The sequence below is a fragment of the Bufo bufo genome, chromosome 4, assembly GCF_905171765.1.
Source record: "Bufo bufo chromosome 4, aBufBuf1.1, whole genome shotgun sequence".
Classification (NCBI taxonomy): domain Eukaryota; kingdom Metazoa; phylum Chordata; class Amphibia; order Anura; family Bufonidae; genus Bufo; species Bufo bufo.
Window position 1 is genome coordinate 246,778,237 of NC_053392.1, and position 23,874 is coordinate 246,802,110.

General features: G+C 46.3%; 1 protein-coding gene across 1 annotated transcript in view; it reads left to right on the forward strand.

Moving 5' to 3' along the window:
* The first annotated feature begins 680 nt into the window (after nucleotides 1-680).
* PDE6D (phosphodiesterase 6D) overlaps nucleotides 681-23,874 on the forward strand; it is an 84,376-nt gene continuing 61,182 nt past the window's right edge. The window contains exon 1 of the mRNA XM_040428441.1: nucleotides 681-1,276. Coding sequence (XP_040284375.1) covers nucleotides 1,230-1,276 — 47 coding nt within the window. The 5' untranslated portion in view covers nucleotides 681-1,229. The remainder of the gene's footprint in view (nucleotides 1,277-23,874) is intronic.

Below are 23,874 nucleotides of genomic sequence, written 5' to 3' on the forward strand. Positions count from 1 at the left end.
GTATAGTTGTTGCTGCAGCACACTGTGGACATATTGTCCTTTTTTGTACTTTTCAAAAGTCGGGTGGTAGGTTTATTTATATTTTATTTTGTACCTTTATAATTTTATTTCTACAAATAAAACCTATGTGTTTTCGCGAACAAGCGCTGGACACGTTATTTTTCCGCGTGCATATATGCATGTCCCATTTAAACTGACCGCACATATGTAAAGTGTGTATAAATAATTTAGAACCATTTTAATTGGATATTGGCTTTTTAAACAATTTTTCCAAATGAATTATATCATGTAGCATTATTTTTAACTGTATTGTTAATTACTTACATCATAAAACCTTATCTTAACATTTCATGACTGGGATTATCTTGAAATGTCATTTTCAAGCACATGATCGCGATAAATCTTCGCGCCGGTACTTTTGTCCTCTCTCTCCTGCCGTACACCTCAATCCGTTTCTATGGAACGTCACGTTGCTGGGCAGAGTGACGCGCATATTCTGTATGAGAACGTTTTTTGAGAACAACCTAACCTCTTGTAGATTCTACCCCGCCCATTGAGGGCGGTTTTAAATGCAAGCCGGCTTCTTATTGGTTAAAGCGCGGTTCGTTACAAAGTAGCCCGACTGTCATTCGATCGTTGTTGGGTTTGGTTGAGCTGACAAGGCGGTCCGGATAGCGGGAGGAGGCGCTGTAGTCGCTTCGGTAAATCCGCTTATCTGAAGCCGCAGACTAGGTGATAATGAATAGCGGCCTCCAAACCGGAATTGTAGCTTCCAAAAGGCCGTTTCTGCCGCAGTCAATGTAAAGCCGCCATTGTGGGCGCTAATAGTGACTTGCTGTATCAGACACTTCAGTCAAGACTCTGCCTCAGCGAAAGTTTGACCCACAGGACAGGTCCCAGCTATTACCGGGAGGCACTGGCCCTGAAAGGTACTCAGTCCTGCTGCTGGCTCGGGTTTGCCCTGTCTCTGCAGTCACAGACCACAGCAGCCTGATACCCCTCTGCTGCCAGTCACTGGTCTGTCACCTGCCAGTGTACCCAGTCTGCTAGAGGTGACTGCCGGTTGCTCAGTGCCACCCTATTGTCCCAGTGTCCCTGGCAGTTCTGTGACATCTGGACCTGTTGCATCTCAGCCCCATCGATTCTGCTATAGAAGGAAAGTGTCATCACCATAGAAGAACCCTCGCAAGTTCTTCTGATACCGAATAGACTGAAGGAAGACGCGCGACATGACTAGCAACGAGCGGGCTAAGAAGATCATGGAAGGATTCAAACTGTATCCAAACCTGTGTCTTGTGGGTAGACATCTGTGATATTGGAGGTAGGGTTGGGTGATTCTTTCTTCATCAAGGCAATGACCTTTGACGGCAGCGTGGTAAGGTGAAGATTCTTGACTATATCCCTTTTGACATGCCGTGTTAGGGACGGGTGTAGGGGTACCTGGCCAAGTTCCGGATTAGGCGCAGAAAAACCACAGCGTATCCGAGTAACGTCTAAGTGTATGTGATTAGACAGATGTCATGTGCACTTAGCTTTTTCTTGCAGTGCAGATTTGGAATTTCGAAGCATGTCATTTCTTTGTGCAGATTTCGCCCTTTTCAATGCAAAGGTGAGATCTGCAGCAAATTCCGCTACAGAAAGCGCAAGTAACACACGCAGATTTAGGCGAGGAAACGTACGGATATTTGGTGCAGAATTTCTGTTTGTAAAACCTACCCTAAAAATTTGCATATTCCCCCCCCCCTTCCCATATCAGCTGATCAGAGCCGACGGTACAGACCACACTTCTCCATTACTATATATAAGGGCTCATGCACACGACGTTGATTTGCAATCCGCAAAATACAGATAACGACTGTGTTTTTTTTGTGGAATGGACATACGGACATGGAACACACACAGAGTCATTTCAGTTGGGTTTTTTTGCGGCCCGCACATGGGCCATAAAAAAAAAACGGAACAGACACGGTCAAAAATACGTTCTTGTGCACGAGCCCTTTGAGGACCTTAGTAGATATGTCTTAGTTATCTTCTTAATTTGTTAAAAATGATTCCCGCTGCTTCTATGGAAGCTGGGGGATAACAAATATGACAGCTCTCACAATGGTTGTCACTGAGGCTTCCTTTAGGCCAGGCATGCTCAACCTGCGGCCCTCCAGCTGTTGCAAAACTACAACTCCCAGACTGCCTACAGCAGGGCATGGTGGAAATTGTAGTTTTACAACAGCTGGAGAGCCGCAGGTTGGCCATCCCTGCTGTAGGCTGTTCAGGCATGCTGGGAGTTGTAGTTTTGCCACAGCTGGAGGGCCGCAGGTTGAGCATGCCTTTTTTAGGCCAATATCACACAAGTGTATTTAGTGCTGCTCCTGTGACACATACTCACAGCATTATAATGATTTACAATGCTGTGTGGTCCTGCCTGACCACGGCTGTACTGACATTATGTGAGTACAGTTCAGTACAGCCAAGGTCGGGCAGGAACGCAGAGCATTAGAAATCATTATAAGGCCTTATGCACACAACCATATCCATGCAAGCCATGGATCCTCAAAATACAGATACCAGCCGTGTGCCAGCTGCAGTTTTCTCCCTCTCTTCACTAGAGCTGCCTATTCTTGTCCACTAAACGGACAAGAATAGGACATGCTTTATCATTTGCGGAACAGACGCACTGACGTGGTCAGCACACGGATGACACCCGAGTGCTGTTCGCATTTTTATTTTTTGCTAATGTGTAGGGACAGTGACGGAACATTTTTGTAATATACTTTATTTAGGGGAAACGTTTATTTTTAGTAGAAAACTGGGGCTGAAGTGTCCCTTAGCAGCGCTCTTTTATATGAGCATTGCTAAGGGCCATCCGTCTTCTGTTGGCATAGGAGGGACGGGCTGTGCGGGAGCTGCGGGCTCTGCCTGCCCTTCTCCCTCACAGTCTGGTGGGCACAGGAGACTTCTCGGTTTATAAAGTATACATACATTTCCGCTTTTTATAAACTTCTACACTATTGTATATGAACCAGCCGCCAGGAGCGATGTCTGTGTGAGCGGTAAGCACTCACTGCAGGCAGTGCAGATACAGTATATAGGATAGTTATATCCCTACATACTATATAGAAGCTTCCCCCTGCCTCCCTGCAGTGAGTGCTTACCGCTCACATAGGCATCGCTCCTGGCGGCTGGTTCATATACAATAGTGTAGATTATCCCTGTGAGGGAGCAGGGCAGGCAGAGCCCCGCAGCTCCCGCACAGCCCGTCCCTCCTATGCCAACAGAAGACGGATGGCCCTTAGCAATGCTCATATAACAGAGCGCTGCTAAGGGACACTTCAGCCCCAGTTTTCTACTAAAAATAAACGTTTCCCCTAAACAAAGTATATTACAAAAATGTTCCGTCACTGTCCCTACACATTAGCAAAAAATAATGAAATGGCAGTTACTCTTTAAGTGTCAAATGTTCCTGGATGTGCATCAGTACTGACGTGGGTTATGCATCAGATTTGGGACATTTAATAAATCTGGGATAATGAAGTTGGGTGACCACTTATGTGGGACTTTGTAATGGCATCCATATTGCTTATTATGCTCTGTTCACACTTATGGGGTAGATTTCGGCTGGGTTAGCACGGGCAAGTTTTCCGAGCGGGTGCAATGCGTGAGCTGAACGCATTGCACCCGCACTGAATCCGGACCCATTCATTTCTATGGGGCTGTGCACATGAGCGGTGATTTTTACGCATCACTTGTGCGTTGCGTGAAAATCGCAGCATGCTCTATATTGTGCGTTTTTTCACGCAACACAGGCCTCATAGAAGTGAATGGGGCTGCGTGAAAATCGCAAGCAAGTGCGGATGCGGTGCGATTTTCACGCATGGTTGCTAAGATGACAGTCTATTCACTGTATTATTTTCCCTTCTAACATGGTTATAAGGGAAAATAATAGCATTCTTTAATACAGAATGCTTAGTAGAAGGTCAATTGAGGGTTAAAAAAGGGTTACGCGATCAATTGGAGGAGGTGAGTTAATTTAAAAGAAAAAATTTAACCCTCAATTGACCTTCTACTATGCATTCTGTATTCAGAATGCTATTATTTTCCCTTATAACCATGTTAGAAGGGAAAATATTAAAATCTACAGAACACTGAACCCAAACCTGAACTTCTGTGAAGAAGTTCGGGTCTGGGTACCAAACAAGCCGATTTTTCTCACGCGTGTGCAAAACGCATTAAAACGCTTTGCACTCGCGGGGAAAAATCGCACATGTTTCCGCAACGCACCCACATCTTTTCCCGCAACGCCCGTGTGAACCCAGCCTTAGGCTACTTTCACACTAGCGTTTTTGCTGGATCCGGCAGGGTTTAGCAAAAACGCTTCCGTTACTGATAATACAACCATCTGCATCCGTCATGAACGGATCCGGTTGTATGATCTTTAACATAGCCAAGACGGATCCGTCATGAACTCTATTTAAAGTCAATAGATGACGGATCCGTGTTCTATTGTGTCAGAAAACGGATCTGTCCTCATTGACTTGCAGTGTGGGTCATGACGGATCTGTCTTGCTCTGCGTCCCAGGACAGAAAGCAAACCGCAGCATGCTGCCGTTTGCTCTCCGGCATGGGAACGCAACTAAACGGAACGGAATGCATTTTTGAGCACTCCATTCTGTTCAGTTTTGTCCCCATTGATAATGAATGGGGACAAAACTGAAGCGGTTTTTTTTGCCAGTATTGAGCCCCTATGACGGATTTCAATACTGGAAAACTAAAATGCAAGTGGTAAAGTAGCCTTAGACCCCTTTCACACAAGCGAGTTTTCTCGCGTAGGTGCGATGCATGAAGTGAACGCATAGCACCCGCACTGAATCCTGACCCATTTATTTCAGTGGGTCTGTGCACATGAGACATCAGTTCTGCGTTGCATGAAAAACGCAGCATGTACAATATTTAGCGTTTTTCACGCAGCCCTGGACCCATGGTGAATGGGGCTTTAGTGAAAAAAAATGCATTGCACCCACGCGGAATAAACTGAACGCAATCTCAGATAAAACTGACTGAACTTGCTTGCAAAATGGTGCGAGTTTCCCTGAACGCACCCGGACCTAATACGTCACGCTCGTGTGTAAGGCCTTATATAGTCGATTTCTGGCTTCATTTGTGCCAGATAAGCAGCTGCCAGACAGATTTTGTGCCACTTATCTCCTGAGGTGTGCTGGATTGGGCTTTCAAATCTAACTGCAACGGGGAGATGCAGTGGCGGCTGTGCGGTCATCAGGAGCGCCAGGGAGCGAGGTAAGTACAATCTGTGTGAGGGGCCCGGGCGTTTGGGGGGCATTATAGGGATTGGATAAAGCCTTTAGTACTACGAATGGCAGATGTTGGGACCATCAACAGACACCGTGTGGGGTGGTTTCTCACCCAGTGTTTTTTTTTTTTGTGAAAACCTTGTCGTTTTCATGCTGTCTTTTGAGCTAAAGTCTAATATAAAGGGATGGCTTATACTTCTCCTTCCTGCTGGTTTTGGTTCAAAAACCGCCTTAAAAAGTGCAGTGCAAGCTTTCCATAAAGAGCTGTGTGAGAAACCACCCTACATCTATTGCCATCCTTCTAGGGCAGAAGTAGGCACGCCAGCTGTTGTGAAACTACAACTCTCAGCATGCATACTTGCTCTGCTCTTCTTAGATCTCTCATGAATGGAGCATGCTGGGAATTGTAGTTTGACAACAGCTGGAGCACTGAAGGTTGCTGACCCCCGTTCTAGGGTGATACCATGGAATTGCAGAGTAAGCTTCATCAGTGGTGGATTGGAGATGAGTTTCCTCCCTCTGGAGGAGTCATATTGCTTCCTCCACACAACGTAATATGTTGTGATGAGTAGTTGGCCTGTGTTGATACAAGGTCTACAAGTTCCCGTGTAAGGGTACGTCCACACATATCAGAAATGCGGTGGAATCTGTTACAGAATACAGTAGCAGCAAAGTGGATAAGATTTAACAAATCTCCGCTCATTGTGAAAAATACGGGTACAGAAATTGCCCAGCTGTACGTATTCTTCAATCCGCACCATATCAGTTTGGCGCAGACAGGTCGCTGATTTCTTCTCAGTGAGCGAGTCATAATCCACAACAGAACCCAATTCTGTAAATTTAGCTATGAATTATCTGCGTGCAGATTATCCCCTGACGCTCCCATCCTGATGTCTCCACGGTGTCCCGTCTGTTTTTGACTCCAGGCTGGAGACCGTGAATACGTCAAGAGCGGCAGGAGATTTCTAGGCGAGTATACAGCTTTTTTTTTTTTTTCTGCAAAAGGGAAATCTACAACAACTTTTACCCATTAAATACTTTATCCGAAAAACTTTGAATGGCAGGACATAACCAGAGGCAGTGCCACAGCCCCGCACCTACTAAAGGACCTTTGTCACCGCTTGATGGAGCAGACGATTGTCTGGAAGGAAGCGTTCCTGCTCGTCAGTGGAGGCGAAGCACTGAATTTACATGCTGCGATCTCCTCCACAGTATGGGAAGGAGTGATAGCTTGTGCCATTGATCATCCCCATTCAGAATCATTGTTTGCAGGCAGCAGAGGTAGTTTAGACGGTGCGATCTGCTCCCAGCAAACAATGATTTAGGTGACCACACCAAAAATCCTATTACCTGATGAATGAGTGTTTTGCTTTTTCATTGGGTAATCGGCGACACCTTTACACCGTTCGTTACGAAAGTAAATTAGCGACAATCTGCCCGACCATCGGGTAGTGCAAAGGGGCCTTTAGTCACACTTTGGGCATCTGTTGCATGGATTACTTACCCTATTCTCAGTACCTGTGCCATTTTCAGGGGTGTCAAAGCTCTTAAATTTTACGTCAAATGCTCTGTAGACCCTGCAATCCATTTTCCAATCCATTTCTCTCAGAATTTCTGGTACATTAGCTGCATACACTAGATTCCACCCGCTGCCAGAGGCTGCGCCTAATTTACGATGATGCAACCAACTGCCTTCGGGTCTATTTTAGTGTATTATGCCATATATTTGTGAAATGGTTCCTTTTCTCCCTTGTTTCAGAAAAATCTGCTAGAAATCTATGAACGTCCACTGACCGACACTATGCTTTTCCACGGATAATAGTGTAGGAAGTCCTTTACAGGTACTGAAAACATCTGAGATACCCAATCAAAATGATGTTTCGCCTTTCGTAGTCCAGTACGCCAGTGACATACCGCAAACCCTGGTTCCGCCGTTATTCTACCACTTCGGTTGGAATTAATGCAACCAGAGCTGGATGTTCTCCTGCTGTAGAAAGTCTGGGTACATGAGGGAAAGTCTGAATGGAGATCACACTTGTCTCCAGAAGCTTTTTTTACTGAGTTCCAAGGGAAGGTCTAGAGATCGTCCTCCATATAGGTCATCAGTATCTGATCAGTGGGGGTCCAACTCCTGCAAGCGCTGTTGCCTTTTCAACTACCCGGCAATGGTCTTGGGTGTCGGACCCCCACTGATTAGATACTAATGACCTATCCTGAGGATAAATCATAAGTCAGAAAGTCTCAGAAAACCCCTTTAACATATACCCACCCCCTTATCCACTCCACACTCTATTATTAAGAGTGCCTAGTTGGGGCGTGGCCTGACTGTCATGGAGTAAGGACGCACGTCGCTTCAGCTCCTCCAGAATCCTGCTGCTATCCTGGCCATCAGTGATCCCTGCGCACCTGTCACCCCACCGATCGACTCGGGGAGGAACCGGGAGACGGCGGTGATTGTGTTTAGGGTCTCTCCTGCCCCACTTGATTTCTGCCACTCTAGTGCGGCCTCCTGAGCCCAGCCGAGCGGAGACGCCATCTTGGTGACAAGGCCCTCCTGACACCGGCCCTTCCTGTGTCCTCACGGAGTCTACGTGACCGGGCGAACGACCCGATCTACGGTCCGGGACCTGAGTGACCGGCGGGTACAACCCGGAGCGCATGTACAGACATCGCCCCATTACCTGGCCAGACCGTCTTCACAGGATCCCACGTGGTCTCCTGCGCATGCCATTGCTGAGGGGAAACCCGGCGCTTCGGAAGCACCTGCTCCAGAGGCTCTGCGGTACCCGTGTGCTTCAAGGAACCGGAGCTGGAACACTGAACCTGGGCCCCTGCCTGGATATCCCCTGGGGACGCTAGCGGTGGACGCTGACTGCAGCTGGTGAGGCGGGACAGACTGCGCCTACATTGAGGTACCTGGGTTGCTCTCCCCGCAGTCCAGCAGCAACTGCAGAGTTTATTAACCCCTTTGCTGGAGTGCGGTGGCGGTTTTTAGGGGTGTCATTGGGGGCGGGAGACACAAGACTGTGCCTATAAGTGTGTGGAGCCGTTAACTGTTCCTCTTTAGGATCTGGAGGAATTACATGTCCTGATAGTTTTGTGATCTGTCTGCTCCTTGCATTCCCACAACACTCAACGGGACTACTATATATACCCTACTTGTGCAAATTCTATCTATATGAGCCGCAAAACGGGCACTCCTGGCAGTATTCCTTCTCCCAAGTTAATGGTGGACGGCATGAGTCAGGCGGAGGCCCAGGGGGATGGTTGCCCCTCCAAACAAGTCGAGATTAAAGGGCTTCTGTCATCCCCCTACAGTCATTTGGCTACTTAAAATCCTTTTACTGCGATTTATCAATATATAGTGCTCTTACTCTTTTTCGTTCAGTAGTTTCTTAAAAAAACTGGACTTTTATAATATGTAAATTACCCCTCTACCAGCAAGTAGGGCGGCTTGCTGGTAGCAGCCGCATCCTCCTTTCATAAAGACGCCCCCTCCTCATGTTGATTGACAGGGCCAGCGAGCGCTCTCGTCCTCTGGCTGGCCCTGTCTGCGTTCTAAATCTCTTGCCTGCGCCGTACCGGTCTTCAGTCGGCGCAGGCGCACTGAGAGGAGGATGCTCGCTCGGCCGCTCCTTTGTCAATGCGCCTGCGCCGATGACGTCACATCTACACCCGGCGCAGGCGCACTGAGGAAGGAGCGGCCGAGCGAGCGTCCTCCTATCAGTGCGCCTGCGCCGACTGAAGACCGGTACGGCGAAGGCTCGAGATTTAAAAACGCAGACAGGGCCAGCCAGAGGACGAGAGCGCTCGCTGGCCCTGTCAATCAACATGAGGAGGGGGCGTCTTTATGAAAGGAGGATGCGGCTTCTACCAGCAAGTAGCCGGCCTACTTGCTGGTAGAGGGGTAATTTACATATTATAAAAGTCTGTTTTTTTAAGAAACTACTGAACGAAAAAGAGTAAGAGCACTATGCAGTCGTGGCCAAAAGTTTTGAGAATGACACAAATATTAGTTTTCACAAAGTTTGCTGCTAAACTGCTTTTAGATCTTTGTTTCAGTTGTTTCTGTGATGTAGTGAAATATAATTACACGCACTTCATACGTTTCAAAGGCTTTTATCGACAATTACATGACATTTATGCAAAGAGTCAGTATTTGCAGTGTTGGCCCTTTTTCAGGACCTCTGCAATTCGACTGGGCATGCTCTCAATCAACTTCTGGGCCAATTCCTGACTGATAGCAACCCATTCTTTCATAATCACTTCTTGGAGTTTGTCAGAATTAGTGGGTTTTTGTTTGTCCACCCGCCTCTTGAGGATTGACCACAAGTTCTCAATGGGATTAAGATCTGGGGAGTTTCCAGGCCATGGACCCAAAATGTCAATGTTTTGGTCCCCGAGCCACTTAGTTATCACTTTTGCCTTATGGCACGGTGCTCCATCGTGCTGTAAAATGCATTGTTCTTCACCAAACTGTTGTTGGATTGTTGGAAGAAGTTGCTGTTGGAGGGTGTTTTGGTACCATTCTTTATTCATGGCTGTGTTTTTGGGCAAAATTGTGAGTGAGCCCACTCCCTTGGATGAGAAGCAACCCCACACATGAATGGTCTCAGGATGCTTTACTGTTGGCATGACACAGGACTGATGGTAGCGCTCACCTTTTCTTCTCCGGACAAGCCTTTTTCCAGATGCCCCAAACAATCGGAAAGAGGCTTCATCTGAGAATATGACTTTGCCCCAGTCCTCAGCAGTCCATTCACCATACTTTCTGCAGAAGATCAATCTGTCGCTGATGTTTTTTTTGGAGAGAAGTGGCTTCTTTGCTGGCCTTCTTGACACCAGGCCATCTTCCAAAAGTCTTCGCATTACTGTGCGTGCAGATGCGCTCACAGCTGCCTGCTGCCATTCCTGAGCAAGCTCTGCACTGGTGGCACTCCGATCCCGCAGCGGAATCCTCTTTAGGAGACGATCCTGGCGCTTGCTGGACTTTCTTCGACGCCTTGAAGCCTTCTTAACAAGAATTGAACCTCTTTCCTTGAAGTTCTTGATGATCCTATAAATTGTTGATTGAGGTGCAATCTTAGTAGCCACAATATCCCTGCCTGTGAAGCCATTTTTATGCAACTCAATGATGGCTGCACGCGTTTCTTTACAGGTCACCATGGTTAACAATGGAAGAACAATGATTTCAAGCATCACCCTCCTTTTAACATGTCAAGTCTGCCATTTTAACCCAATCAGCCTGACATAATGATCTCCAGCCTTGTGCTCGTCAACATTCTCACCTGAGTTAACAAGATGATTACTGAAATGATCTCAGCAGGTCCTTTAATGACAGCAATGAAATGCAGTGGAAAGGTTTTTTGGGGATTAAATTAATTTTCATGGCAAAGAAGGACTATGCAATTCATCTGATCACTCTTCATAACATTCTGGAGTATATGCAAATTGCTATTATAAAAACTTAAGCACCGACTTTTCCAATTTCCAATATTTATGTAATTCTTAAAACTTTTGGCCACGACTGTATATTGATAAATCGCAGTATAAGGATTTTAAGTAGCCAAAAAATGAAAAATGACTGTAGGGGGGGGTGACAGAAGCCCTTTTAATCTTAGCAAAATAATGTCTGCAATTACAAACTGCTAGACTGCTCTTACAGTCAAAATAGACCACGTCCAGGCTGATCTCACCTGCCTCCGGCATGATATTGACAAGATACGCAAGAGAACTGCAGAGGTGGAGAGGAGACTGGGAGATGTGGAGGATATGGCGCAACTGGGAGATAACAATGTGTGAGTCCTTCAACAGCAAGTTAAATCTCCAATAGCAAAAGTGGAAGACGCAGAGAACTGTAACAGACGAAATAATGTCTGCATTATGGGTTTGCCCGAAAGGGCTGAGGGCCAATCTCCAGTGGACTTTGCTGAGCACCTTATAAAGCAGACTCTGGCCCCCATTACCCTCTCTGCCAGTTTTGCGGTTGAACGGGCGCATAGAATCCCCACCAAACCTTTACCTCCAGGGGCTCCACCTCGTCCCTTCATAAAAGTCCTGAATTATAGGGACCGCAACGCCGTACTAGCGGTGGCCCGCCGGCTGAAAGACATTAGATTTGACAACACCAGAATCTCATTTTATCCGGATTTTTCTTCGGAAGTCCAGAAACAGAGGAGGCAGTTTACAGCAGTGAGAGAACGTCTGCGCGAGAAGGGCCTTGCTTATGCCATGCTGTATCCAGGTCGTCTCAGAGTCCAGGACGGAGAGTCGGTGAAGTTCTTCTCCACTCCGGAAGAAGCATCGGACTGGCTCGATCGGATGGGCTGAGTACATGCGGGTTCCCAGGATGATGGAACTCTACTTGCATTTATGGATGGCCGAATTATAGGGAGGGGCTGCAGTTGGATTAGATGTCCCAGTTAACCCCTAGTTCCATTTCGTTTAATTAAGGGGTTGTGGACACTTAGTGTTGGTCCCCCCCGTATTTCAAAAAGGAAGTTAACTTAAGTTCGGGATACCAAATTCGGATATGTTGGGGAAATCTGGGCAGGGAGGGGGGTCATGCCTGACGTTATGGTCTGGTTGGTATGTTCTATCTCTGTTTCATGTCTTGTGGTATGAAAGTGGGTGTGAATGGTCTGGGCAATCTGGGGTCCTCTTGGGTTACAGTAGTGAGTTCCCACCATGATGGCTACCTGCCGATTTTGTCTTCTGGAATGTCATGGGACTCAATGATAAAATCAAAAGGACCCTTGTCTTTAACTAATTGAAGGGCTATACTCCTGATGTAGTGATATTGCAGGAGACACATCTGAAGGGGCAAAGGCTGCTGGCGCTAAGGAGACTGTGGGTGGGATCGAAGTATCATGCTGTTTATAGTACTCATGCGAGGGGAGTCTCAGTGCTCGTGACAAAATCTCTTCCTTTTCAGTTGCACTCGGTTCAGCTTAATATGTCTGGCCGTTTTGTTATTGTGCATGCGGCAGTGAGGGGCATGGATTATATACTAGCGGGTGTGTACATTCCTCCCCCCTTCCAGAGAGAAGTGTTAGATGACATCATGGGGAGGGTGGCAACTTTACCATCTGCCCCATTGATCCTGATGAGAACTTTTAATGCTGTCCTTGACCCGGATGCGGATAGACTCCGCCCTCAGGTTAACCACAATAGGTCACTGATCAACTGGGCGGATGCATATGCCCTCATGGAGGGAAGGAGGTATCTGCACCCGGGTGAACGTCAGTACTCCTGCCATTTTGCATCTTATGCAACGCTTTCCCGAATTGATCTAGCATTTGTTAGCAGAGAATTGTTGCCTAACTTAACCAAGGTAGATTATTTACCGAGGGGTATTTCAGATCATGCCCCCCTATTGGTGCTCCTTGCCCAACCATTGAAACCCCCTGAGAGCTTGTGGCAGCTCAACTGTAAGTGTTTTGGAGGTCCTACCTGTGGCCTGGGTGGATCAGCAGGGCATGAAAGATTACTGGGCGAACAATGAAGGCTCCTCTGACCCCATATTAGAGTGGGAGGCCTTTTAAGGTGGTTCTGCGTGGTACACTCATACATGCGATAGCCTTGCATAGGAAAGACTTGGGGACTACCAGAGCTAGACTAGACATGGACCTAGTAGATAAAGAAAGAAAATATGTTCAGGCTCCTAGTGAGGACAATCGTATGGCGTGGGAAGAGGCGCAAAGAAGACTTAACCTACACTTGACAGAATATACCCAAAAAAAGCTATTATTTCAAAAACGGGTGGTTTTATCGGATGGGGACAAGAATGGACGAGCTTTGGCGTTTTTGTCCAGAACTGAAACGCCTCAAACTGTGGTCCCTCACATTACATGTGTAGATGGGTCTTGGGTAGTTCGACCGGGAGAGATCTGTGAACAATTTGCCCGGTATTACTCTGACCTTTTACAGCTCCAAAACGCTCTCTTCACCTGTAGATATGCGAGTTTTTTTACAGAGAGTTCCGCTTACTCCTCTATCCCGGATGGATAGGAGTTATCTTGATGGTCCTGTGGATGTTGGGGAGGTTAAGGCAACCATTAAGAGCATGTCGGTTGGGAAATCGCCTGGTCCGGATGGCTTTCCGTTGGAGTGGTACAAGCTAGACATAGATCTGCACTGTGCACGACTGGTCAAGCTCTTTGAATATGCTTTTGAGGCTGATAGGCTGCCCTCGTCTTTTATGGAGGAGACTGTCGTGGTAATTCACAAACCGGGGAAGCTCCTATAGACCGATTTTCCCTTCTAAACACGGATACCAAAATTTTAGCAAAAATCTTGGCCAGACGTCTCGGAGAACTCATCTTATCGATTATAGACCCAGACCAATCTGGCTTCATGCTGGGCAAGACAACTGATATCAACCTTAGGAGGTTGTTTACTAAGTTACAGGTCAGACTCGACAATGCAGGGTCGCGAGCATTGGCTTCTCTCGATAATGAGAAAGCCTTCGATTGTGTGGAGTGGCATTTTATTTGGGAGACGCTACACTGCTTGCTTTTCCCCCGGTCTTTTATCAGATGGGTCTAGTTGCTGTACCAGGCCCCCAAGGCCCGAGTAAGGGTAAATGGTTGTCTGTCCCTACCTTTTAGTCTCCATAGAGGCACCAGGCAGGGCTGCCCCTTGTCGCCGTTGTTGTTTGCCATCATTATGGAACCTCTTACCCAACTGATTAATAATAGTTTACTGATAGAGGAATGGACGATAGTAGGAATACAAGAAAAATTATCGCTATATGCAGATGATATGTTAGTGTACTTGGCAGACGCCGGCCCTTCTCTGGAGGCACTTCTGGACACGGTAGATGGGTATGGGAGATATTCGGGCCTCCGGGTGAACTGGGCTAAGTCTAGTTTGTGCTTGGTGGAAGTGGATGATATATCCCCGTTGTCGCCCTTGAGAGTGGTGGAAAGTTTTCCTTATTTGGGAATTCAAATTCATAGGGACCCGAGGCAGTTTTATCAACTGAACATGGTGCCTACAATGGAATACATTGCGCGTAAAATAGAAGCGTGGGAGAACCTACCTTTGACCTTGGTGGGTAGAATAAATATTGTCAAAATGGTACTGTTGCCGAAGCTTCTTTATATTTATAGGGCAGCTCCAGTTAAAATTCCTAAGTCACACTTTGAATCCCTAGCTAGACTACTGTCGCCCTTCCTGTGGAGACACAACTCCCCTAGATTGGCTAGGAAAACCCTAAAGGCTCTGTATCCTTGTCAAGGGGGTTTGTGAATGCAAGATATGTATGTTTATTATATCGCAACTCAACTGATGTATGCGTCTTGGTGGATCAGAGCGGATGCAAACAACCCAGCGGTGGTACTTGAAGCAGCGCTAGTGGGCTCCTATGAGGCTCTGGCGAATATGGTATATAGAGGGGGAGGAGCCCCTAGAGCCATGTACTGCACTGAAGCCATGACTAATGTGATTGTGGCGTGGACGCGGTTTGTGGAGACACATATTGAGGATTCTAATGGGGAGACTTGGTCTCCATATATGCCCCTGTGGCACAATAAGCACCTTCGAGAGCTCCTTCTGTTGTCAGGGTTCGAATTTTGGCCTCAAAAAGGGGTAAAATATCTGATACAACTCTTCCATGGAGGGGTATTCCGCTCTTTTGAAAGCCTACAGAGTGAATTCAAACTACCTCGAACATGCTTTTTATCGTTACCTCCAGCTGAGACATGCCTGTGAGACCCAGTTCAAATCCTTATCTATAAAACTTGAATGTGGCCCCCTGGAGTCTATTGCCAGGCTGGTGCATCTGCATAAACAAATTTCTTCCTTTTATGAGGAGATTATGAAGATGCAGGACTCTCCGCTCCAGCAATCGTTGGAGCGCTGGACTGAGGATATCCCTGAATTGGAGGTGTCTCATCTGGAGGAGTTACGATCTGTATGGCGGTCATCGGTTATAAGCGCCCTTGACCAGCTTATCCAGATAAAGTGGATACACAGAGTATACCTGACCCCAGTGCGCCTGTACCACATGCGTCAAATACCTGATCCTTCATGCTTGCGCTGCGGGGAACTAAGAGGGTCCCTATACCATATGATATGGCTGTGCCCTGTTGTGCAGTCGTACTGGGTGGGATATGTCGTTTCATTAACACAAAATTGGGTCTCCCGGGGATATGCGCACCTATGATATGCTTGTTGGGCCTGGTATCCGAGGTGATTCCCACTAAATACGGCAGGAAATTGCTCCGGCTGTTTTATGGTAGGAAAACAATTCTGTTGAATTGGAAACCTCCTAAGCGCCCGACAATTGAAATGTGGTCACAACTTATAAATAAGCATCTTCAGATGTATAAACTGACGTATGCGGCCAGAGGAGTGGCCGATCGTTTCGATAAGATTTGGGGAGTGTGGGTGCATGCCCAGGGAATGGCTTGAGGACAAATCCAAGTGGGACAACGGATTGCTCAGACGAATCAATGAGTGAGTGAGTGGGTGTCGTAACTAGATTCCAGTACCGTCTATATGACCTGGGGAGATCGCACATTGGATTATATATATATACACACGACTGTATTAATGGGTCTTGCCCATAGTCACACTATATATGCGAACAGTGTATCTGCTGGACTTCTAGGAGATCGGCGTGTGTGCCTTTCCATGTAATTGTTTTCCCTCTTGGGGACTGTTGTATTTTATATCTTTGCAAAAGAGATAAATAAATACTATAAAAAATAAATAAAAGTGCCTAGTTATGGTGAGTCCGGCACAGATGGGGCAGCGCTATAGACCGCCCTTCTTTGACGGTGACGTCACTGGGCTTACTGCTAAGAGGAAGTCTCCACCTAGCATAGTGATGTGAAGCCTGGTACGTCCCCTGCTCACAACAAACAGACCTTGCCCTGCGCAGTGCAACGCAAGGTAAGGGGAGCATCGGAGTAAGGAAATTCTCCAATGCTCCACTCGTATATAGTAAAAGAAGAGGTTCTATCCAGTTCAGCCCTGAACCCGGAGAACCTCTTTAACATTAGCGGCAAATTCTGGTACACAGGCGCTCATGTGAAAGACTCCAAAGCCTTAAGGTCTTTCATTTTGATAAGAAACAGAATGATTTGTAATGTGTATAAGATCTTAGGGAGTATAGTCATTTTCACTAACCGTATTCACCGACACAGAGTTGGTGGCAGCTCCTTCCATCTTCCAACAGTGTAAGACAATTACTTTATATATACTCTTTTATGTGCCCAATATGTATGCCTAGGTATTTAATATACTCTTGAGCTATACTCAAGCCGTCGACTTGTATAACTGCATGCTCTTTATCATTCTCTTCAAGTGCGTCCATTGCGGGAATCACTGTGTGTGACATAACGGTAGAGTAGGAGTAGCAGCACATAGGGGTATACTGGCCTTATATGTGGTGGTGCACGCGGTGTTAGACGCCAGTCCGCAGCGTCCCTCCAAGCAGGCATCTAGGGGTTAAAGAAACCGCAGCACTCTCTTGTCTTTGTATCCTTTAAGATTTCTTTAACCCCTAAATCACTGTGTGGGAGCGTGATCCTCCGTTCTGGACTTGCCAGAGCAGCATTATCCTGATTTATAATGCTGTGTGCCTCGGCTTTATGTCAGTATGATTCTGTAGAAGTAAAGTCAAGCAGAGGCACACAGTATTATAAATCAGTATAATGCCGTGCGCTCCTGCAAGTCCAGAACGGAGGATCACGCTCACACGCGGAGTGTGATTCCCGCAATGGACTCGCTCGTGTAAAACAGCCCTTACTCATAAATATAACTTCTGTCTATTTAATTAATTTCAAATTGGCCTAAGATGTCCAATACATTATGTACTGTATGTCTTTATCTAGAGAAGTTTAATTTCACAGTTAATGATTTTTATGTCTGTGACGTCTGGTGATTGCCACAGGTTCAGTACATGAGTTAAAGGGGTTATCCAAGAGTATAAACGCCCCCTACAATGCCCAGGCCCTTCCTATGGAAGATACCTACCCGGTCCCCGGCACCCGTGTCCATCTCCTTGTCACGCTGATCAAAACATCCGGTGACGGGTGGGGATGCAGGCAGTAGCAGGCCGCAATGGTGACCAGTCCCCTTGCATCACGGGTGACGTCACCTGTTTGTAAGCAGCACCCTTAATCAAACATATACTCCTATACCTTTAAAGCATACCTGAGTTTTCAAAAAATAAGTTTGCATAATGGCAGTGCATCTTTGTTCAATCATGACTGTGAAGGAATTGCTCTTTTTCAGCCTATTTATTCCCGTCTTTAGCTGCACAGAAGAGGTACGGAGGGATAGGTGAGACTTAGACACGTGGGATGCTTCTACAATCTTCAGAAGCAGGTGTTTTCTCAGCTAGCTCTGACACGCCCCCACTTTCCCGCTGCCTTCTTCTGTGTCTCTGTTGCTAGGGATGGATCTTGCCTGACAACAGGCAGTGGACTGCAAATTAGGTGGAAGGGAGACCCCCAGTGGTCATGACTTTTTACAGCTTTTTTTCAGGTGGACACAGGCATATTTTTTTTTTAAATTAAGTGATTTAGAAACTTGCTAGTTCTCTATTAAATTAAATTGTCTAAATGTACAGTGACTCTTTTAAAGGGAACCTGTCATCAACTTTATGCTACCCATACTAACGGCAGAATAAAGTAGAGACAGGTGACTCGATTTCAGCGGTCTGTCATTTATAAGTTAAAAGTGGTGCCGAGAATCAGCATCACAATCATTGCAGTCCAGGCCTTGAAAAGAGTCCCGGCCACCTGAGAAGAGTCCTGGTTAGTCATGGATTCCTGCTCTCCCTGCTGATGACTGGCAGGCTTCTACCTAGTTTTCTCCCTCTCTAGGAGAGAACTGCCAATCATCAGCAGATGGGCGAGGAGAGCAGGAGATTAGGAATAACCAGGACTCTTCTCAGGTAGATCTGACTCTTTTCCAGGCCCGGTCTGCAATGATTATGATGCTGGTTCTCAGCAACCACTGACTTTTAGCTGATGACTGACACACGGCTGAGATCAGCATTTCTGTCACTAATTTATCCTGCCCTGAGGTCAGCATAAGGTTGATGACAGGTTCTCTTTATTTCGTTATAAAGAGCCTATCAAAGCTGTAACTGCGTGTTACTGCTTGTTTCATTCTAGTGCCCAGGAGACCCGACAGGCTGCTCATAGTGGTATTTGGCTGATTCTCTGCATATTTGCCGGGTTGCGGCTTGATTTCCGCTGGTCCCCTTAATAGATAATGGGGCCAGATGACATTCATGTAGCTTCTGGCTAATGTGAGGATCCAGAGAGATTCCTCAGGCTGTTCCCTGCCGAATGTACAAGCGCTAGTGTGACACTAGCCTAAGGAGAGTCTGTCTTGAGTCTTCATCTTTTTACCGAGCACTAAAGATGCTTGTGTGTAACAAGTCGGACAGGCAGGGTGATAATTAGGCCTCTTGTCCATAGTGACGAGGCGACTGGACACCTCCGCATGTTACACACAGGCGTCTTCTGCAGACTGAAGACAGACTGGTAAAGTGCGGAAAAACCACAGTGTAGTACATTACCAGCAAAGTGTATGAGATTACACAAATCTCATGAACACTTTCCGGATTGTTTCCGTGTGGAAATTGACCTTCCGTGCGGTTTTCCAAATCCACAGCATGTCAATTATTTTTGCAGCTTTCACCCTTTTTAATGGAAGAGTGAGATCTGCAGCAAAACCGCACCAAAATCCACAATTAGACATTTCAGGTTTTGGCGCGGATATGCTGCAGAAACGCACATAAATCGGATGCGGATCTTATGTGCGTTGACCTGCACCCGTGTACAGGTGGCCTAATAGGTTTATTCCCATGTATCTTTTATGCAGATGAGTGGTGGAAGATGATTGCGGAGGGTCAGAGAGGCAGCCATTCACCAGGTGGCCACATGTTCCCAAGAGTTTGATAAATAGGGCTCATTTACACGGCTGCATCAGTTTCTTAGTATATATTTTAGCCAAAAATTGGATTTAAGCAGCATACGATGGAAGACATTTTCCAGCTGCCGTAGATCTGGATCTTAGTTCATGCCAGAAAACTGGTGTGAATGAAGATAAATGTGCTGGTCCTGCTGGCAACGCCATGTGCCACGTGCCCTTTTGTCACCACTTCTCTGAGGAAAAGTTATGCCGTAAAATTGGCGCGCAACATAAATTGTGACTTTTTATCGCCACAATAGTGGAGTGTGTGTAAGTGCCTACTCCTGCTTTACGCTAAAAGCGGCAGGCGGGCACAGTGTCCCATGCCATCAACAGCCTTGGCACTGCTGACCTATATGGTTTTAATTGTACCTGACCTTTGAGGCAGTTTATACATTGGCACTGGACTGACCTGCCTGGTATTTTCCATTCCGAGCCGGCCTGTAGCATCTGCCGCATCATCATTAATATGTCCCTATGTACAGACCAGACACATTTAGTAATAGGTTGTTTACTGCCAAGTGGTCCTCGGAGTCCCTGTCCCTTGTCATTATCAGTCGCTGGTGGTGCTGATGCAACAGTCTTGTCATGTAACATCCCATAGTCCTTGTCCAGGTTGTTGGCGTAGCACCAGATGAGAAGCTTAGCTACAAATACTAATGCATAAAAACAAGCCTCGATGCCAAGATCTAAAGAAACAGGAACACAGGTCATCTTCCATTGTGTTGATTCCTTAGGGATGACTTTTTTTTGTCTGCCTTTTTTCCTGCTTGATTGGCTGGTGCGATTTTCCCATGAATGACACCCACACATACATCTGTGTGCAGCTGGGGTGAGCCTCACATTGCAGATTATAACTCATTTGACTATTTTGAGTGTCTGCATAAGATCACAGATGTTTGTGCAGCTAAGGAAGGGAGGGAATCCACATTCCCTGCTGAATCCTTTGCTTATTGCCTTGGTGCCAAGTGTATATTGCATTGAGTCTTAAATCGCATGAAGAGTTGGTCTTTATTAAAGCTTAGCTCCACTTGTGAAACCACTTTTCTGCAACTGAATACCAGTAAAAGATCTTCTAGCATACTACTGTACATTTTCTGTGGGTTCTGGATGGCCTCCTCTTCCTCGGCGACCGGTGTCATATGATAAAGACACAACAGCTGTGGTCACCAGTAGTTATGCTGTGTAGCACAGAGGACCACCCATGATACTAGACATCATCTAGCAAGCTAGTGCCGGGTCATTGCATAATCCAGGAGGACAGGTGCTGAAGATGGAGTGCAGGGTCAGATGAGAAAGAGCTCTTTTTTAACTTTTCCAAGACCGGATTTAGATGGCCGTTCCGATCTCCGCAGCCCCTGTGATATGAGCATTGGAGCATTTCATTTTCCGATGCTCTCCCTTACTCTACGCTGTATAGCGCAGGGCAAGGGCTTGTTTGTTTACCTCTGTACACTACTAGGTGGAGGCTTCCGCCCAGCAGTGTGTTCGGTGATGTCACCGGCTCTGATGGTCCGGCTTTAAAGCTGCCCTAGCTGTTTTACAGCCTAGGGCATTTCTAAAGCCCGTCCATCAGTACCGGGCTCACTGCTGGGCAGAAGCCTATGCCTGGCAGTCCCCATGGAGAGCCTGGTAAGTCACCGGATCTCCTGAAAATGCCTTTGCCCTGCGCGATTCAGCACAGGGCAAAGGAGAGCATCGGAGAATAAAATGCTCCGATGCTCATATCAGGGGGCAGCCGGGGTGAAAATGGGGATATGTCCAGGTTCAGCTCTGAACCTGACAACCTCTTTAATGGACAGGAATGGTTCTCGGCACAGGCCAACTGAGGTGTGAATTGCACCATTTTGTTTAAAGGGGTCATCCAGCTATTACTAAGCCTCTAGGCCAGGGATGCTCAACCTGTGGCCCTCCAGCTGTTGTAAAACTACAACTCCCACCATACCCTGCTGTAGGCTGTTCAGGCATGCTGGGAGTTATAGTTTTGCAACAGCTGGAGGGCCGCAGGTTGAGCATGCCTGCTCTAGGCCATCACTAGCTAATCGGTGGAAGATTGATATCCTGCACCCCCACTCATCAGCCATTCGGGTGTAGCTCCATCATCAGAACTCGATTGTCTAGTGGACAGGGTAGACCATCACTTTAATAAAAGCTTGACAACCCCTTCATTGGGTCTGTGCAGTTTGGATAGCATATGGATGGAAAACACTGTTGTCTGAATCAGACCTAAGAAGTACATTTGTTATACTCGTCTCTCTCTTCGTGGTTGTGTTTTGGCATCATTAGAAGACCGTGTTGGGCTATGTTAATGGGATTCATTTCATTTCAGTGCAAATTTGGCGCTGAAACCACTCCCCATTGCGGAAGGCAGCGCAGCAGTTCATGCAGTCAAGTTTATTTTTTTTCACGTGCAGTTTTTCAGACCACGCCAAGAATATACATACTTGGCGAGGGTACCTCTGAAAGCCGCAGTGGGGGCCTGCTTGTGATTTAGCTCCATTCAGTGGAGCTCAACCGAGAAGCGGGACCGCAGCATTCAAAATGAAAAAACCCAAGCAGAAACCGAAGCGGTGTCATGGGATACGTGGCAGATTTTGGGTGAACATACCCTTAATTTAGCAGATGACAAAAAAAGATGGATAAAGAATTAAATTCCATTATTTTTTCTTAAAAGAACCAAATGTGATATTTGAACCTGACCGAAATTGGCAGCAGCATGTGAATCTGAATTGGAGAGACCCAGTTAAATTGCTCTTCTGATATGTCATGGATATACCGCAGGAAGATCCCTTAGTAACTTTTGTGATCTTAGGCCATCTCTGATTACTAGATTATGCCAAAGAGGAGGTTGGTTCTATAAATCACCGATGGTCTAAAATCATAGACTTATCCAATGTAACGTGATCAAAATTATCCTCCTGCATCTGTGACATATAAGAAGATAATTTTGCAGAGATTTTCCCTTTAAATTGATTTTAACACAGGTAACGGAGTATTCTAGCCAAAATCATTCTAGCCAAGTAATCATTGCTAGATCAGTGGAGGGGGGGGGGGGGTTCTGACCTCTCATAAATATGCATTTGCTGTATTCTATGATAGCTCCTATTGGGCAAATGGCAAACTGATATATCCTACTGTAAGCAGTGTCCCTTTCTGTCGCAGCACGCCCACTGTTGTGTTTAGAAAATGAGAAAAATAAATGCTCCCCGCTCCAGCGCTGGGGACTGGCAGCCATCTTCCCCCGTTATGGCCAGAGTGAGCATGGAGGAGAACCATGTTGATGTTGGATCACTGTTCTGTAATAGCCATCTTGTACCCATGGGGCTGGAAGGGAGGCTAAGTTTCCTGCGGATGACCATGAATAGATCATGTGTGGCCCCATTCTGTTTTGCTTTCAAGTCTTTTCTGACTTTCCTTTTGAATTATTAGCAAAGTGTTAGACATGAACCTGCGTCATGCAGAGACCAGGGGAAAAGGGATTAGTGTGCTAAGTAACTGGTATGTTTCAGCCTTCGGTTTTTTTTTTTTTTACTGCTCCCCCTGCGCCAAAACTGGAAGAACTATACAAGACACGGTAGTGCCAAGCTGGTGTAATAGTCCTCGCTACTACTGCCGTGACTGTATTTTCCTTTTTGAAATGCAAATTCCCCTCCTGCTGCTATTAGGGTGGTGTCTAGTTATCCAAGTTCTACTTGGACCTTTTAAAGGGGTATTCCTTTTAGAAGTCGTTATCCTCTATCCACAGAATAGGGAATACCATTAGATCAGTGGGGGTCTGACCGCTGGGATCCCCACTGGGGGCTCTCTACCCTGAAATGAATTAAGTGAATGTTGAGCATGTGGCTTGCTGCTCCATTCATTCTCTATGGGACTACTGTTGATAAGAGCACAATACCTGGCTATTTCTGGCAGTCTCTTAGAGATGAATGGAGTGTAGTGTGCGCGTATGACCTTCCCTCTATGTAGTTCAGGGGAAAGATGCCCCCATTTTCCTGTTCGGTGTAATTCCCAGTCAGAACCACAGTAATCCAATAGTTATCCCCTATCCAGACTGGATTCTCACATGTACATTGAGTGATTTTTTGTTCACTTTGTTTTTTGGTTTATGTTTAACTTCTGCACTTCATGTACAGTGGATATAAAAAGTCTACACACCCCTGTTAAAATGTCAGGTTTCTGTGATGTGAAAAATGGGACAAAGATCAATCATTTCAGAACTTTTTCCACCTTTTAATGTGACCTATAAACTGTACAACTCAATTGAAAAACCAAACTGAAATCTTTTAGGTGGAGGGAAGAAAACAAAAAAAACACGAAAATAATGTGGTTGCTTAAGTGTGCACACCCTCTTATAACTGGGGATGTAGCTGTGTTCAGAATTAAGCAATCACATTCAAAATCATGTTAAATAGGAGTCATCATACACCTGCCATCATTTAAAGTGCCTCTGATTAACCCCAAATAAAGTTCAGCTGCTCTAGTTGGTCTTTCCTGAAATTTTCTTAGTCGCATCCCACAGCAAAAGCCATGGTCCACAGAGAGCTTCCAAAGCATCAGAGGGATCTCATTGTTAAAAGGTATCAGTCAGGAGAAGGGTACAAAAGAATTTCCAAGGCATTAGATATACCATGGA